Raw genomic sequence first — 19576 nt, forward strand, 5'->3', positions numbered from 1 at the left:
TCTGTGACGATGGGAGTAAAACAATGGAGACGATCAATAATGAACAACAAATCTTGTTGACGATGCGGAACGAATAATACGGGAGTATTGTAGTGAAAATAGTGGCGTTTGGGTGTACGCGTCGTCGCTCCCGATGTTTTCGCCGAAGAACTTATAAAAACTACCTTCGGACCTGAAGAAGCAAGCTGCAACGTTTGCGAAACATGTCGCATGAGATGAACAGACACGGGAGAAAACCTGAAAGCATCCAATCATCGACACCACTCCGCGGAAGCCTTCTTTCCAACATTATAAATAGTATTTGCAATTTGTATAAACTAGAATTGTGATGTTACGAAGTAAATAAAAACGTTATAAGCTATACCACTCGCACAACTGGAGCAGTGGTTAGTTCAGCTACACTACGCCACCGTCTAATGGCGCTAGCAGACAAGTGCGGAGTTTTGCGTGGAGATGATTTATACCTATGACAGTGGCGTAGCCAGGGGCGGGCGAGGGTGTCCGGACCCTACCCGGAAATTGAAAAACACAATTATTTTCCTTCGTAAAAGAAAACAAAATAATGAAAGATCATGAATTTACAAAATATTTCTTTAACAAATTAAGTTTTTTCGATTATGGAAAATGTTAAAATTAGTTTTAAACCAATTAATTAGTGCCCTGTTTTTCAAAAATTTGCCCCCGCCGAGTGAAATTCCAGTCTAAGCCACTGACTCACACCGCTGCTTTCTTTATGACTTCTTGCTGTTCCGAGCGCGGTTTCGTGCGGTTCCGAGGGTGCGAGGTCAGAGGAGTCCCTAGTGAGTGAATGAGTTTCGTTGTTCATACTGGAATGGAATGAATATCCTTAGCCTCCATAGATGGAATATCCTTAAGCTCCAACTACCCTAGTAAGCAGATGCGCAAACGAATCACACAATGAGTCGCAATGAAATATTTAACTAATACAAGGAAATATTGTCAGTAATTCGACCGCTATAGGCTCTCTATGGGGCCTATTACGTAACTTTGACTCGGAGCTAGAGCTATCTGTAACTCCGCCCGGATTTGTTTTGATTTTTAGCTCCAACCCTATTACATACCGGCTGGAGTTACGAGGTCTCCGAAAGAATGCGGAGCTACAGTGGCTATGAAAAATTCGGAAAGCAAATCTCTAGAAATGAATCAACCAATAGGAGCTTAGGTATCCGGTAGTCAATTTTTCTGAGCAGGCGGATTTAACGTGAATTTCGGAATGGAGTCCCAAACTTGTATTTCGTAATTTAACGTAAAATAATTAATATAAACTACATTATTGAAATGTTTATACTTTAAAGCTTATTCATATACAGTTATATATCATCCATTGTATACAGTCATTCCTTTATCGTCGAATTCAAACCTATTTTCTGCCCATGTTGCTATTATGGCAATGAATACGATTTTAGATCCCGGCAAAGGTCGGAGAAAATGAGCAGGAAGCAGAGCGTGGTGCTCACTAATTTTATGAGTGAGCACAGAAGCTTTGCCCTTGGCGTATTCCAAGGAATAAATGGGAAGTCAAAAATTAATAAAATGTGGGGTGAAGTTACAAACCTTAACATTTTATCGACAATAAAAAAATGTGCAAGTGAGATTGACAGATGCCAGCACATTCGCAAATGAGGCAATCATGCAAACAGAACGAAGATATTTGAACACACGCCGACACATATATTTAATACCAATAATGAAAACAAAAATGTCCAATATAATATGAAACGTTGAATTTCCTTCTCTTCCGTTAGCATGGAAGATTCAACATTACACACGTCCATAGTGTTAAGGCCTGGTTAAACGGTACATTAACACGTACAAGTTAATGTACGTTTGCGTGAATGAATTCGCACAAGTTGGGTGGTTATACGGTGCATTTTGGCGTTCATTCTCGCGTTCATACATTTAGTCATTAACCCGTACGTGTTAATGTATCGTGTAACCAGGCCTTTATAATGAAAAATCTTTAATAATATTTATCTGTTTTTCCACCCTTGGTCCAGATATTCTGCGTTTCCCTAATGTGGGTCCCAGAGACCGGCAGAGATACTGAAAAATGTCTTTCGACACTCTGAAAAACATTCGAAAATGGTCTTCATTTAATTCGATCGGATTGTGGGAATCCCTTATTCTCCTCCTTTCTAGTGTCAGATGCCTCCTTCTTCTTACATACCCCGCAAACACCCTCATCATCCTTCCCCAATATGTTTATTGGTCGATCCATTGCCAAATCCTTCAGATTCCGACGGCAGGCATCAACAAATGACAGTTGAGAAGCGAAGGAAATCGGGCTGGAGTTATCATAAGGACGGGTCTGAAGCCTGCGTTATTCCAGCAATGCATGCACAGAAAATAGAACCTGTTCTAATTTAGTTCATGCATTCGCTCATGTTCCGTTCCGGTCCACCAAAATCATCACGCAAATGTATATTAACTTGTACGTGTTAAATTACCGTCTAACCAGGCCTTTAGAATTGATGACCGTTGATGATGATAATTATCGTTTAACGCTAGCTATTATAAAACGCTGGCCAAAAGTCAAGTGGGTGGTTACACGGTGCATTTTGGCGTTTATTCTCGCGTTCATACATTTAGATACTAACCCGTACGTTTTAATGTACCGTGTAAACAGGCCTTTATATCAGAAAATTATTTTAAAAACATGTGTATCATATATGATACACTGCAACTGAAGAGGCTACTGATAAAGAAGAGGGTAAGGGACCCCCACCTAAGAGACCCCTTCCCCTCCTAAGACCCTAAAAAAACGACCCTTTCAGCCACAACCATCGATATTCCTACTTTCCAACACCATACTCCCATTCTTCCTCTCACCCCTCTTCTTTAGCAGTAGAACATATCTAAGGAAGAACTCGGCTATGCATGAAGCACTTGAAAATGTTGTTGTAACCACGAATCGCGTCGCACGAAAATAAATTCAGTGCTCACTCTTCTTAGGACTTCCCCATTACCAACTAGGTCGATCCATTTGATCATCTACATTCTTCTTTGGTACCACTTTTCGAAGGTCTTTACCCTTGATTTCTCCACTGCTGTCATTTTCCATGCCTCACTTCCGTAGAGAAGCATACTCCAAATGTAAGATCTGATAAATTGTTTCCTTACTTCTATTTTTAAACTTCCCTCTCCAAGTAGATCTTTCTTTTGGTGGAATGCTATCTTCACATGGGCTATTCAGCTGATAATTTCTTTCTTGCTTTTCTCATCGCAAGTTATTCTGCTTACCAAATAACAGAATTCTTTGACTCTTCCAATTTTTGTTTCCCTATTTTAATGTTAGATTTGTTTTTCTCTCCTCTGCTACATGCTAATGCCTTGGTTTAAGAATATGATACAAACTTATATCTTGGATAACATCCTCATATACACAATAATAATAACGAACAAAGCAAAGTTTCTATAGAATTACTGACAGATATTTGTAACACTTTGAAGAATGTGTGAAAATAGTTGGCCTCAAAGTCTGGTTATACTGCTTCCCAAAGAATAGAATCCATCTAGCACTAACAGTTATTGTTTCGCTAACTCGATTTATCCATTTGATCCTCATTAATCAATAGCACCGCACTTACTCAACTAATATTCATTGTTGAAAGTCATAAATTGGCCAGTGTTTTTCGATTCGGGACTATGGTGCAGCAGGGGCGTAACTAAGAATTAAGGCTAGGGGTGTTTTAGGCGCAACTAGTACTTACGGCTGTGGTGGTATTGCATACTCACCAGGGTTGGCGGGAGTGGCGGGGGCCCTCCTCCAGAAAAGTTTTAAGAATAATGGCTCAAAATGACGAGTTTTACGGATCTCTGAGGGATATTTGATTTATACTAACACAATTATTAAAGGAATACTGATCCAAACAAGTAAAATGGATTAAACTTTAAAAAATTTATGAGCTCTGGGGGGGGGGGTTTATCCCCCAAAACCCCCCCTCGCTGCGCCTATGTTGTGCAGCGCTTTTCCACGGGACATTTGAAAATCGTTTGGAGTGCTCACCAAACGCGACGAGGAAGAAGAGTGCGAGGAGGAGCAGGCAGAGTAGCGCAGTGGTGCAGACGAGGCCGTGTGCCGGCGGGTGCGGGGTGGCCGGATGCAGGGCCGCAGGCGCGCCGTCGAGGAGCGGGGGAGCAGCCCACGGGTCAGCCCTGCAAAGAATAGCATTCGATAATAAAAATAACGGGAAGAATATTACGCGGTAAGGAAACCATGGTCGGACAAATAAATCACCAAGTGGAAATGGCAAAGTTTTTATTTCTTCAACTCTTGCGATGAAGGATTTCCACCAAGTCACGCTCGCTACTACAACTTATATTATTACGCTTATAAAATAATAACAACATTTATTACTATAACATATTATTACTTACAAAATAATAACAATGTAAATAATTCCAACCCGAAAGTGTGCTTGAAAACGGTTTATATCAACTCTTTTACGATTTGTCGATCCAAACAAATAAAACCATTGTAGACAATAGGCCAGACGTTATTTTGATTGATAAGAAAAATATAGCTCGTCGTATAGTTGATATTGCAGTATCACTCTCACATAACATCGAAAAGACAATAGAAGGACAAATAAAGAAGACCAAGAACTAGCAATAGCTATAGAAAGAATATGGAACTGATAGAGGGTAACGAATCGCAATCAATCCTTTCTTTTTCTTTGATGAAGGAAACTACCCTATTCGCTTTGGTCATTTCGTAATTGTCACAGCGTACCAGTTATTCTCTCGTTTCTCATCACAGCCCACACGCTCTTTCTTAATCGCCTACGAGTCGCTCAAATTTGGATCTTTGCCTATCCATACACATTAACTGTATTAAAAAGGCAATTTGGAGGAGTTTCTCAGGATAAAAGAGTTGGTGAAGTTGATGGTGTGACATGGAAGTGACGTAATTTCAAATGCGGATACCGCGAGTAGATGTACGGTTACGGACTCCGTAATACAGAGGGCGTCCCAAAAGTTAAATTGTGTGGTGGTTCATGTGTTTTTTTCAAATAGATTTAGAAATTCATGGAAGAACTATACAAAAAATTGATGGCCAATGGATACGAGTGAGTCTCTGTTCTATGCTGACATGGAGTGGAAAATCAAATGCACTACTAAATATCTAGTTGATTTCGTTTGTTCTCTTTTCCTAATTTATGTGCCCAGCTCTGTTTAGAAAAACGATGACTTCTACCCCTTGGCGTGACAACACGCAATACGCAGCTGTACCCCAAGGTGCGTATAATAGGAGGTGGTCTCAGCTGAAACTGCCGTGCGGGCGTGACGTCACGGAGTTCCTAACGTAGACGTATTCCAGGGAATAACAAGCAGGAACCGGGTCGTTATATCGCCGCCGAAGCGTGCAAATCAAAGTGAATTATAGCCACACATTAATGACCTTAGTCACTACATTGGTAACAATCTTTGTGGACTACTTATACATATTCATATATTCATATTCCTCACGGACACATTCAAATAGGTATAATATGAATCAGGATGAAGTTATAAGTATTTCTGTAAAAGAAAGGAATTGTCATAAAGGATCCTCATAAGGGCAGTGAAGTTATCTTTAACAAAACAATACTTACTACCTGTCTAAAGAAATATTCTCAATTATTATGAATTGCTTCAACCTCATATTCCAGTTCCCCAAAGATTTCCAGTCAAAGTACATGGTAGCCTCAAACTGCTGAGCCACGATGCTAGGAACTCTGAGGAACCGAAAGGCAATGTGGAACTTCGTGACGTCACGCACTTCCTCCCCCACTTTCAGCTGAGACCACCTCCAACTGTACGCAAATTGGCTGTACCCGAAAGACGTCGACATCAAAATAGATACGTATCCGACCAAGGGCGGATACAGTGTTTATTTCAAGACGTCACAAGGGTCTTCCAGCCAAACGGTCTCATATTTGGGATTAAGAACAACATAAAACTATTACTGTATGAAATATACTTTTTATTTTAATATAAAAGTTATTAATACGAAAATATTAATAACTTTCAAATATAATAACGACAGTTTTCTTTTATGTTTCCTTTAGACAGCGTATATTTTTTTATTGTTAGCTCGCGATCAATAGCGAATAAATCAGCGAGGATTATTTTCATCTTTGCATGGCTAGCTCTCTTTCGCCTTAATGATTTCCCAGCTTTCGCGTCATATCATCTCGGTTCGCTAACTTCTTTTTTATTATTCTAGGGATATAAATTTCTGCGCCTGAATTAGCGAGCGAAAGAAAAGCATTTCATGTATCCTATACATTTAACTCTATCACTCATTACACAAAACGAAGGTAATGACAACTGGACCGTGTTAAAAATCATGCCTATTTTTTAAGAGTCTGGGGGTGGCTCGTGCCCCCGATTTTTATTCGAAATGAAAAGCTCGATTTTTCAACAAAAATCGAAATCTTAACTGAAATATCTATTAATCGAAAAAATCGACGGTTCTTTTTTTGATACGGTTTGAACAAAAACAAGTATATCATGCATTCGAAAAAAAAGCCATAATACACATTTTAGGTGTAGAAAAAAATCCCAAAACCTACTTAGAATACATGCGTGAAATTTTATCAATAAAAATTTACAAATGCACGCGCATTAAAGTTTTTGATCGCCGCTTGGGACCATTCGGCTTCACTAAATTTTTAGAAAGATCAACTGATTGCAATGTTTTCTTGATGAACGAGGGCCGATTCTTCGCTGGAGACTCGGAGGCTGCGCGCTGGGCTTAGATTGCTGGAACAATTGAGAATAGACATCTTTAAGAGCGAAACAGAGAACATAATATTAGATCCCCACTACATTTCCAGGTGCGACAGAAGCGATAAATTAAAAGAGATATTTAGCCGAATGGATAGATATGGGAATTCATTTTCCCCCGAACCATTAAGAACTTAAATAAATGCTAATCGTAAGTTCGCATTTCCTTTTTTGTGTAAACGGCTGGTATCCTAACATCCCCTGCCATACACCACTCAGGCGGCTTGCGGGGTTGTATGTAGATATAAATGTTACCGGCCTTTGATAAAAATGTTACACGCGGGACGGATGGCGTTATCGTGGGCCGATGGTGGCACTGCTGAGATCAAACGAAATGGTCAAACTCAAAGTCGAAAAATCGTTTTTTCATCAAAACTCGAAGATTAATGATCGACATCGTATTCCTCCATCTTCGAATGTTAAAACTCGATTTTCGATTTTATTCGTAATCGATTTTTCCATCAGTGCCCCCCTTAATCCGCCTATGCATCTCGCTAAGTCCGGACGTCTGGTCTCAGAGCCGCACTTGAAGGTCCACTGCAGCGTAACAAGGACAATTCATTTCTCAATGTCGAAGTGGTGCGTTGAGGCGTTGAATACTTGATCAGGCATCGCGTTGCTCCAAGGAGCAGCTGCAACTGCCGCGGCGAGCCTGCATTCTATTACTATCATAGTAGGCAGAAGATGTTCAATGTGTTAAAGGTATAATTTAATTGACACAAAACTTATTGGTTTTTTATTAATTCACTGGAAGGTATGGTACTGCTTTATCTTTAAAAATCTTACGCTTATGCCTTGAATGATAGGATTTGGAAATTTTCTTCTAGTTGTGTGACTAAGACATACTATTTGGAATTCACATGAATATTTCTACTGTAATATCTGAATATGCGTTACTTTTGTAAGTTATGTTTAAGTTTTTCTTGCAGAACACACCACAGCGGAAATCGAAACTGCGACCTCTAGAGTGCACCGTAAATTTTACCCTAAGCGCAACCGAGCCCGATGGATAGGAATTTTCTAAATGTGACGCCATTTCTTCTAAAACGGAATTTGCTGACGTATTGAGGAATTTTAGGGAAACCGATTAAATTTCATGAATGCCAAGCACAAAATCACGATGACCGACCGCGCACAAAATAATGCACGTTTAATAATGATGAATAGCAAAGCAGAAAAGGATATTAAAACAATGAATTAAGGGCGTGAAACGCCAAGGGGTGGAAGTTATTGTTTTAATAAACGGAGCTGGGTACAGAAATTATGTAAAGAAAACGTACGCAATCAACTAGATATTTGGTAGTGCATTGGATTTTCCACTCCATGTCGGCATAGAACAGAGACTCACTCGTATCCCTTGGCCATCAAGTTTAAGTGTGTATCGTCTATAAATTTCTAAAACAAACTCTATTTTTTTTAATCACTTGTGCCAGTTGTCTTATCACCCCCTCAATTCTGAGAAAATTTCACGTCTAGGACGCCCTCCGTATCCCTATTTCTACTCGCGGTATTTGCATTTGAAATTACGTCACTTCCATGTCACACCATCAACTTCACCAATTCTTTTATCCTGAGAAACTCATCCGAATTGCCTGTTTAATACAGTTTGTGTGTATGGATAGGCATAGATTCAAATTTAATGTACTCGTAGGAGATTAAGAAAGAGCGTGTTGGCTGTGATGGGAAACGAGACAATAACTCGAACGCTGTGACAATTACGAAATGACCACAGCGAATAGGGTAGTTTCCTTCATCAAAGAAAACGAAAGGATTGATTGCGATTCGTTACCCACCATTAGTGTATTCATAATACGCAAATTATTTGGTTTTAGAAATACAAGTTGAGACGATTGGCGGCCATGCGATTCCACTACACGCTTTTCATTTAATCGCGAAAAATCGACATCGTCATTTAAAAATCTAAAACCGTGAAATACGTACTCCAGGAGTAATATATTTTGATTTAGGCAATAAAAAAAATTATCGGAAACCACCCTATTGTCATCAACGGATCAGGCAAATTGGGAAGTTTCACTCAATGATAATTCATGCGCGAGTATATATTTGGATAAGGATTTACCGCTACTATATATATTTTTCATATTTTTACGACTACGATGCCATTAATGGTATTGTATCTCGCATTAGCAAACATTACACTTCGTGACTTCCTCAATTTAGTAAAAAAATAACGGCCGGTTTCGGCTGTCAAGCAGGGATGGCAAGTGAAACGAAACGAAAATGTTTCGTTTCGACCCGAAGGGAATCGAAGCGAAATCTAAATTAATCGAATCCCCGCTGCTCATAGTTAAGTTTTATCCCAGAAGTTGATTGGAGGGAGAAAAGAGGGAATAGTTTCGACCCATTTCATGACAGATTGGAAAAGTGCCCCATGCATCTAGACGCGGTAGGACGAACCTCTACTACATTCAACCATACTTCGTTCTCGGTGTGTGACTCGAAACTAAAAGGTTCGTAGGTGAAGCACGTGGTCCCTCCGGTGCGAAACAGAATCTGGGTTTCGTTTCGTCCAAGAGGTTTAGTTTAGTTTCGACCCGAAGTAGTTTCGACTCCAATTTCGTTTCGACCCTGAGTTTTGCTCCCCGGGTTTTATTCACATTCGTTTCGTTTCTATATTTCACTCCTGGGAACGAAACTATCGAAATTTTACTGGTTTTCACTTTCGTTTAGTTTCAATTGCCATCCCCGATATCAAGTCATTATCAATTACATAACCAACAATGAAAAAATATGGTGGGGACAGGTTCATGTATGTAATGGGGGTTTGTTAGATTATCAGCCGAATGACAAAGTTTGTTACTCCACCCTATACCCCTCCGTGCTTAACCAATCCCAGCTCCGAACCCCACTTTAATAAACCGTCATTACATATGTAAACCTGTCCCCGCCACAGTTTTTCTTTGTTGTTCATGCACTTGATAATGGCTTAATCGCCGAAACCGGTCGTAATAAATGCCAGAAAGCACGAATTGTTGTCAATGCTAATATTGAGCCCTTCCATCGCGTTAAATCTTCTAGCTTCGATTTGGTATATCTCGTAGTTGTCGCATAATACTGATTCTCAGATCCTTCAAACGTTAGCATTAATTAAACATTTAAGATACTTAAAGATTTATTAATACAAGATCCTTTTTAATTTTATTTCATAATAAAATATAAATGCTTAAAATTTGAAAAATACTTTTCCCAAAATTTCGATCTCATGAACCCCAAATATATTTCGTCGTATATAAATTTCCAGCTAGCGGCTTCAAAAATAATATTGAGGCAGCTAATAAACACTTTGTTTACATTTAAACGTAAACATTTTCTCGCAGCATGGCACGTCACATCTTGGGCTTAAAAAGCTTCTCAAAATTCATGCCTTCAATGTTTGTGTCTCTAGAGCTTGAACATATCATATTATCATGCTCTTGAAGTTTCAAGTCAATGCCACAACTTCGTAGCTTTCCGTTCTTGCCATACACTCGTCCCTCGACGATTGTCATCATCAGGCCATAAAGTCTTGAGATATGGCCTACAAGGTTGTTCCATCTTCTTATTAAGGTTTTCATGAGGCTTCTCTTCTCTCCTACTCTTCTTAGGACTTCCTCATTACTAACTCTGTCGATCCATTAGATCCTAAAATGTCATATTGACTGATTTATGTCATAAACAAAATATTTTCCCGAGTCACGCTTGGATCATTACCTTCTTACTTTCTATTTGTAAGCCTTCGGACTTACGTTTGATTCTTGTTGATAACTTGTGTATTTGAAGCCCAACGAGTCAATAAAGTGAGGTTTGAGGAAAATTCTTAAACATTTCTTCAATTTTTAATGCATTCGAAATTTTATAATCGATTAGAAAGTCGAATAAGTATCGGCTGCGAGTGGGAACGATAACTTGGGAGCCATTTATCCCTTAAATACGCTCATATGCTCTGCGAACGCTCAGTAGCGTAACTGGGATTATGCTTTAGGGGGGATTGAGGGGCATGGGACCCTCCCCCAATGCAACGAGGGTTCTGGGAAAATTTTTGAAAAATGACATGCCTGGAAATAAAATTTAGAGCATTTTGACACTTCAAATTTAACTTTAAGAAGATAAAGTTACTATATGTGAAAAATAGACAATAGTTTTAAATATTTTTTTTATTTGTCTGAGGTTTTTGGGGGGATCTATCCCCTCATCATCTCCCCATAGTTACGCCACTGCAGACGCTTATTACTTCTACCTTGAAAGCAAAATCTTTCTCAAATATTCACTGAAAAATAACGAGATTTTTTTTAAAGTTACAGCGAATGATTAGTTTAGGAAACCACACTATTCTTTAAGAATAATAAAAACCTATTGTACCCTCGAGTACCTATGCTCTTGGGCATGCAAATATTTTTACGCATGAGAAGGGGTTACAAACTAATCCCCGGCGTATTTCACTGCCTGCTTAGAAGGATAATCATTGCATCTAGGGAAGAGATTATGATACTCTTTTATGTACCATTTTACTGAGGCATGAAAATTCTTGAACAGGACGGAGATGAGGAAAAATGTTCTTGTCGATAGTGTATCCGTGACAAAAAAACGAATCATTTATTCGCGAACGGGTCAATAAGATTTTTAAAAAAATATTTCAGCGGAATATAAACAGATATTTCGCTTTTCGGAGGTGATGATCGGATAGCTATGAAAATTCGTGCAATAATCGCAGGATGGGAATAGAATATACTCGATTAATTCAAAGCGGAAAAATTAGAGGTGGACGAGTCAGGTGTTAACGGGATGATAATTTAGGCAATAGACTTGGCCAAATTTTGTACATGGCCGTAAATTTTACATTTAAACTTTCGAATCGAGTGCGAAGCAATAGAATTTCCGGCACATGTTAGCTGAAAAGTTTCGGCGCTAAACGGTTGCTCATCTTCGTTTGGCTAATGTCATCCGCAGCGGAGCTGGGGCAAGATGGAGTAAGATTCAATTATATGAAATCGCGATGGAGAGGAATTTACTTTGGAGGAAGGTGGACTTCATGGGTTTATAAATACCTTCCGTTCCTTTTAGTTGCTGTTTTCACGTTTTTTTAAACTTTATTGGGAAATTTGGAAAAAAAGGGTTCATTTAAAAATTTGATCATCATCACTGGTCAGCAATCATAAGATAGGTTTGAAGCAGCTTTACCCTCAACTCTCCCATCAGTTAATCTTTTCACACGGACGTATTTCTTCTCTTTCACATCCTTCCTTACTTGTTCCATATATTTCATTCGAGGTCTTCCTTTTACGATCTTGCCATCCACTTGTCCCTTGATGACTGTCTTCATCATGTCTCAAGAGATTACCGATAAGGTTGTTCCGGCTTCTTGCCAAGGTTTTCATGGGGCTTCTCTTCTCTCCTACTATTCTAAGGACTTCCTCATTACTAACTCGGTCGATCCTTTTCATCCTCATCATTCTTCTGTAGCACCACATTTCGAAAGCCTCTACCTTTGATTTCTTCGCTGCTGTCATTTTCCATGTCTCACTTCCGTGGAGAAGCATACTTCAAATGTAAGACCTCATTGTTTTCTTACTTCTACGTTTAAATTACCCGCGGTAGGTAGATCTTTCTGTTGGTGAAATGCTCTCTCCGCATGGGCAATTGTGCAAATACTTTCTTTCTTGCTTCTCCCATCGCTAGTTATTCTGCTAGCCAAATAACAGAATTCATCTACCTCCAATAGTTTTTGTTTCTCTATTTCAATGCTAATTAAAATGTATAATCACTACCAGAAGAAGAAATTATATTAAATATAAATCACGATAATTTACTTTTATAAGTGCCGATTTACAATTAATACTAAGAAAATAATTATGTTTGCCTTCATATGGCCTTAATAGCCACGTGAATACATGTGGCGGCGCAATCTAAACCGGGAGATATAAAATAAGATCGTTTTCATGGTGAAATAAAAACACAGTACTATTCCACAACCTTATATTTTTGCAGTCTACTAGTTTCAACGTTTACACAGTCATTATCAAGAGTCTTTATCAAGAGTAGTTCACACAGTTCAACGTTTACACAGTCATTATCAAGAGTCTTTATCAAGAGTCGTTTACGTTGTAAACGTTGAAACTAGTAGACTGCAAAAATATAAGGTTGTGGAATAGTACTGTGTTTTTATTTCACCATGAATATCTCATCGTTCCACCAAGTAACGCCTAAATCTGTTGATTTTATTCGCAACGCTAAGATCGTTTTCGGTCAACGTAATCGATCTCTCCTGATCGTGAAAAAAGTCTTCAAATAAAAAATTTCGATTCCATCTAGCATGCCCCTGCATTACTGGCCTATTATGCAAGCTCCAGTTCGTTACCCTAAATTTTGAATTTTGGTCAGCTTTTTTCGATATTAGCTCACTGTTCATCAGTTTCCGCTATACAAGTACGATATATCCTCATCTCAAGATACGTGTACGCATAGCTTTTTTCTAGAAATGATATATGTTTGATCATTTAATTGAGAAAAGACGAATTAACGATTGTTGAACGAACTTCAGTTGGACTTAAAAGTAAAGCTATCCAGCAGATTGAAAATTTGCCGGATTCGTGTGGCATCAGGTTGGTGTGGTGGCTAGAGTGTTGGCTTCCCACCCCGTGGGCTCAGGTTCAAATCCCGGAGGTGGCAGAGAATTTTCAGAGACTGAACTAACCCTGCTTGAATGTTCTGTGGAGGACATTTCAGAGACAACACTCCGTCCGTCGGATGGGGCGTTAAGCCGTGGTTCCCCTGGCACCTTTCGCTAAGAGCAGACTAATGCCGACGCCGGGTTTCTCTCCACCCTTCCTTCCACCTACCCTTCCCTCATGGCGCAAATGGTCTAAGCTGTTGGTCGCCTCCTTCAAAATACCATAACATACCGAGTTCGTTAGATTTTAAACTCAGCGACTCAATTTTATTGAATTAAATGTTTTTTGATATCCTCCGCCTTTGAGGGCAAGAGCAGAAATTTATTTACTTACTCAAAAGTGATTAGTAACGGTGTAGTCATACCGAGTAATGTAATATTTGGTAATTCTTTAACTAAAGGATTACCATTACTTATGGAAAAACTCTTGGGAAAACGTTAATATTCAGGATTAAGGAATAGAATAGCAGAGGGGCACATTTTTTACCTTGGTCTTCTCAGTTTTCATTTTGTTTATTAATTTAGGTACCACTGTGTAAATGATGAAGACAACCAGCTTAACTTTACATCCTCAGGCCCATGTAAGACTACTCGCTTGCGAGAGAAAAATTATAATTTATACTTTCTTGATTCCTCAAGAGCACCCATAAATAACCCCTCTGTACTCGATATAAGGAATGAAATAGCACCTCGCTAAACTCAAGGTTATTTACGATCTGAGTTATTTCATATGTTTATTCTTTCAAAGCTGGGATTGGATTCGGGGAAAGAAATTCTTTTCCTCCTCCAAAAAATCTTTTCTTTTTTCTCTGGATAGTTCTATTTATAAGAAAACGTTACCGAATTCTCCTTTATTCGTCTTACAGTTCATATGTTTTATTGATATTTTTAAATAACTATGGCTAACTGTTGCTTTACCGGTCTTATTTTCGGATTTATTTAAATTTAAAATTCATAAATATGTTTTTGCATCATTCCATATCGGTTTGTATGATTCAAAAACGTGGTAGTGATCAATTATTTGCATTGATGCGTTCTAACGTTAAAACTTGAAGACTCTGTAGAAGAAGAAGAATCGGGATGTTTCCCCATGGATGTTTTCTGGCATTTGCGAAATAAAAGTCGCTCCAAATTGCGGATCATCCTCTCAAGTTGGTTAAGCACTTAAAATCGTCACTCTCCGAGATGAATACTAATCACGATTGAATGAGAATGCCAGCAAGACAAGCAGTCCAATTACTAAGATCATCCGCAGCATACTACGCAGCATAGTAACCTAAGCATACTGCGCAGCAAATTAGGGCTCCCAAAAGCGCTCGCCGACTATTCGAAACTATGTATAGTAACGGTGCACTAGTCGTGGTACGAAGTATTTAGCTATTGATTGACTAACAGGAACAGATCTTTCAGCATATTATCACTAATGTACTCTAAGATGCAGAACATGTCTCCAATTTGTGATACTAAGGGAATTCAACACATAGGATCAAATTCCAGGTACTAAAAGGTATTGCTAGACAAAAGATTAAGGTGAGAAAAGGCAATTAAATGATTTCTGTACCACCTTACACTCAAACGTATAGCTGTTCAGTACATTGAAAATGTAACAAGTTCATGTAATTATTCACTCACCTACTTAAGAATGATGAATTAAATTTTTACGGTACCCCTTTACCCGGAGAAAAGGACAGAAATACTATTTATCTCGAAGCGATACATGACTGTACAGATGTAACTAATTACTTTTATTAATATAAGAGCAGTAAAACGTACTCTTACGAAGACGCATACTTATAAAATTCAACATTAGGGGATCCAATGACTGGCCAAAATTAAAAGAAGTAATGCTCTCCAATCATTCAAAGCTGATTAGTATGATGACACGCTCCGCAACCAAATCAACTGCTTATTAATGAAAAATCACCAACGTCATCTCCTTATATGAGAAGAAATTACTCAATCGAAACACAAAAAACTACTGAATATATAGCACAAATAACACCCATTGTTAGAGTTTTCACGATTCTTGCTTTTTCCTGTTTATTTTATATTAGAAAAAAATTGGGACATTTCTCCCGAATGTAAACCGGGAAATTTGAATCGCATAATGCTTTCGGCGCTTTCGCCCAAGTCAGACTTGAGCGAAAATCTTGAACTTCGAGAATTAGAATCAATGTTGCTTAAAAACGCGCTTTTAGAAGATTCGCCTCGGAATGTTTTAATTTTTAACAAACATAGTGTTACATGCTTTTCATTTTCTTTAGAATTAAAGCATTTTTTCACAAAATAACTGAACCAAAAAAACAAAAAAATCGCCAGAGTAAGGAAAAACCAAATAAGGAACTCAACTGATGCTCTGGAGTAACTCATGAATTTAATCTTCCATTGAAGTCATAATTTAAAAATGCCAAAGGAGAATCCGAAAGAGAATCAATTTTGAGCAAGAGTCAAGAGTTGATACACAGGAATTGGACGAGATTAGCAAACCCTGGGACTCCGACGAATTATAGAAAATAGCACAAAGGAAAATCCCTTGAAGCTGATTAGCATGATGATAGGCTCCGCTGACCCAATTAACTGCTCGTTAATTAGGAAACACCAACGTCATCTCCCTATACTTGAAAACCCGGTAAATCATAAAGGGATTCATATTGTGAAAGACAACAATGAAAAGGACTCTTCTAGCAGTATTAATTAGGGAAATTTTAGAGAAAAAATTGCTAATCCATTACAAAAACACAGCTTCTGAGAGGTTTTGTTACGTCCTGTTACATAATACGTACACTGACGCAAGACATTCTGCATTTTTCAATTGTCCACATTTACGTTTCAAGGCAAAAATATTACTTTTGAGCTCACATCTAAGGAAATTTCAGTCAAGCATGCAGAATGGAAACAAAATTGGCACAAATTGAAATCCAGACTGAAAAGCTTAAACCCGCTGGTGGAAAAGATCGGTGAATTTCATAGCTCGAAAAGAAAAAGTTGGGAAACATAAAGATGAGGGTCACTTCTGTTATTCACCAGGGTATTTCGTATTATTTAGAGAGATTCTGATAAGAAATTCCGTAAGCTTTGAGGCTGTTGTGGCTATCAGGATAATCTAATAGCTCTAATGTAACGACGAAACGCGTAGAGTATTAATAAAACTCAGTGGAAATATTGCAATGTCTTATTTTAATAGTATTAAGAACTTCCACCATATCGTGCCCAACATCATGCAAGATATTCAGTTTATTAATTTCGAAATCCGAGGTATATTGCAAAACATAATGCGTGGTTACCCGAAGTAATTAATCAAATAAGATAAATTCAATTTGATTTTTACAGTTATTTACAGTGTACTAGAATATTATTTTCATAAACTTAGAGCATGTAAAACTAGTCATATTTATTCCTGATTCCCTAACGCATGGCTTGTTTAAAACTAAACCATTCATCTTAAAATGTTCTGGGGGTACACAACGAGCCCGTATCGAGAATCTCTTTTAGCTCAGGTATAAAAAGTTCACCCCAACACCGGACCTAAATTAAAATTTTCCTACTTAAGATTAACAGGCGATAATGGACAAGTGCTGGCAAGGGTACAATTCTATCACCCTGATAATTTTAAGAATTTAGTGGAAGTTTGAAAGCGAGAAACACATCATCAAATGAAGACCTATTAAGTTGCTTCCTCTTAAAATAACGCATTGATCGAGAAAACATGCTCGAAATCGGAAAAAAAATGAATCTGCGTAATCCTAGTAGTGGTAGGATATTTCTCACTAAAATGATTCGATTTCAATGATGACCATTTCTCCAAGCAAAGTGGACTGAAGAGGCGCATCATTCCTGTTCATCCAGCTGTGTTTAATCTTGACTTTTCGACGAATTTCTGGTTTGAAACTTACGCCATCGTCTTTAAATTTTCTACATATATCAAGTGCACCCTTTTCAATAAACACCTATACCATAAACAGCGGCGTAGCTAGGAATTTTCGGGGGGGTCCAAAAGCATTTTTGAAAAACAGGGTACTAGATAATAATAACATTTAACTAATTTAAACACTTCTAATAGTCGAAAAAGCTTCATTTGTTTAAAATATATTTTGTTAATTCATGATTTTTTTAATATTTTGTTTTCTTTTACGAAGGAAAATAATTGTGTTTACATATTTGGGGGGGGGGGGTCCGGACCCCCTCCCCTATCTACGCCACTGACCATAAATATGAAATTTCCACCTCAGCACTTTATCGTCATATTTTATACTCGGGTGATTCTAGACTAGGGTCGACTGCGTAAATCATTAAAATTTCTAGATTATTACGTTAAGACTTAAACTAGTGATTCGCCGGGAAATCAAAACAAAACACGACCAGGAGAGCGGGAATGATGCACTCTCTCAACCCCTTCCACTTCAATTTATTTTCTGAATATCGTGCTCTTATCCTCAATTTATTTTTCCTGTGGTTCTTTTCAAATCGAATTGTAGGTATTGAAATGATATTTTGCTGTTTATAATCAATGTAAACACTGAAATTAAATGTATTCACTATTTCCTATTGTTCATGAACGAACCTTCTACCCGTAGGAACATCGAAAACTAAGCTATCGCTATTCTTAAAAAATAATTTTATTCCTTCAAATGCATCATATTTCATAAGATATGAGTTCTTGATGAACATTATGGATGTTTTAAACCTGATAAACTTTCAAAATATTTGCATTGTTCCCCTAAATAGCGCAAAAGTTATGAAAATCTGATGACGAGCTACTCTTGTCGTTGCGAGATTTGGCATCGGAGGTACAATAATCACAGTTACAAACTCGTCATTTCAGCGCAAGGGGATTAAATAATGCAGTCATCGACAATACCAAATGCAAATGGGTAAATCGAGCAATAAGTATATCTCTGTAGCCCTATCGGTGATCACTTCGCACTGACATAGCAAAAATTAATTAATCTGCATAACCCTAATAGTGGTAGGATATTTCTCACTAAAATGATTCAATTTCAATGATGCCCGTTTCTACAAGCAAAGATCAGTGGACTGCAGGGGCCCATCACTTCCGTTCATCCAGTTGTATTTTGTCCTGTCTTTCCTAGGAATTTCTGGTTTAAAACTAAAGTCATCGTCTTTAAATTCTCAAGATACATAAAGTACACGCTTGTAAATAAACACCTATACCATAAATATGAAAATTTCACTTCAGCAAGTTATCATTATATTTTGTAGTCAGGTGATTCTAGACTGTGATGGACCTTGCAAACCATTAAAAGTTCTAGCTGATTGAGTTTAGTTTTAAGCGAGTATTTTGCGTTGAAATCAAGACAAAACTCTAGCACAAACGCGTGATTCTATTCCAGGGTCGACTTACCATAAAAATTTCTTGATGTTTGCTTTCAGTTTTAAACCAGTGATTCGCGAGAAAATCAAGACAAAACACGGTCAGTAGTGCGGGACTGATGCATCCTCATAAAATAATGAAGTCGTCGAGAATACCTAATCTAAATAGGTAAAGCAAACAATAAGTAAATCTGCGTAGTCGTAGCGGTGAACACTTCCCACTGTCACAACACGACTCGAGCGTGAACACTCCATTAAAGATGCCCACTTCGTACAACTCCGGCGACCGGGTGGACGCGGGCTCGAAAATCTCGGCCGATCGACTCTCACCTCGCGGGTGCGGATGCCCTCTGCAGCAGCTCGAGGCGGGAGTTGCGTGCCGGCGGGCCGGCAGCGGCGGCGGCGCGGCGCAGCGGCACCCACTTGCGGGACGCGGCTTCCATGGCCGCGGGCTGCACCCGTCCCTCCGAAGGCGATCAACAGGTCGGAGCGGCGGTACATCGACCGCACCCAGGCAGCCGCGCTCCCCTGCATCCGGCGATTGACGCGAGCGGGCGCACACTGCTCGCGGGACGGCCGGAGCGGCGCGCAAGCGCACCCGACGTCTGCTCCCGCTAACGGGTGCGGGGGTGCGGGAAGCAGCGGAGGCTGAGTCGACGGCTAGGATCAATGGAGGCGGTCGAATTGCTTCGCAGGCTCCCGGCGAGGCGTCCTCAAATCACACCGCTCGCGCGACGAGTAATCAACCGGAGCGGACTAAGGTTTATGCACCGCGGAGTGAGAAGA

The 19576-nt window shown here is 38.9% G+C and overlaps 1 protein-coding gene across 2 annotated transcripts in view; it reads right to left on the bottom strand.

Annotated features, from left to right (window-relative positions):
- The window catches only part of LOC124171853 (neprilysin-1-like), an 88828-nt gene extending 69497 nt beyond the window's left edge, over window positions 1-19331 (bottom strand). For both annotated transcript variants that reach the window (XM_046551211.1, XM_046551210.1), the window contains exons 1-2: window positions 19121-19331; window positions 4028-4176 (exon numbers count right to left, since the gene is read on the bottom strand). In XM_046551211.1, coding sequence (XP_046407167.1) covers window positions 4028-4176; window positions 19121-19233 — 262 coding nt within the window. In that variant the 5' untranslated portion in view covers window positions 19234-19331. The remainder of the gene's footprint in view (window positions 1-4027; window positions 4177-19120) is intronic.
- Window positions 19332-19576: the final 245 nt, after the last annotated feature.

This window comes from Ischnura elegans, chromosome X (assembly GCF_921293095.1).
Source record: "Ischnura elegans chromosome X, ioIscEleg1.1, whole genome shotgun sequence".
Taxonomy (NCBI): domain Eukaryota; kingdom Metazoa; phylum Arthropoda; class Insecta; order Odonata; family Coenagrionidae; genus Ischnura; species Ischnura elegans.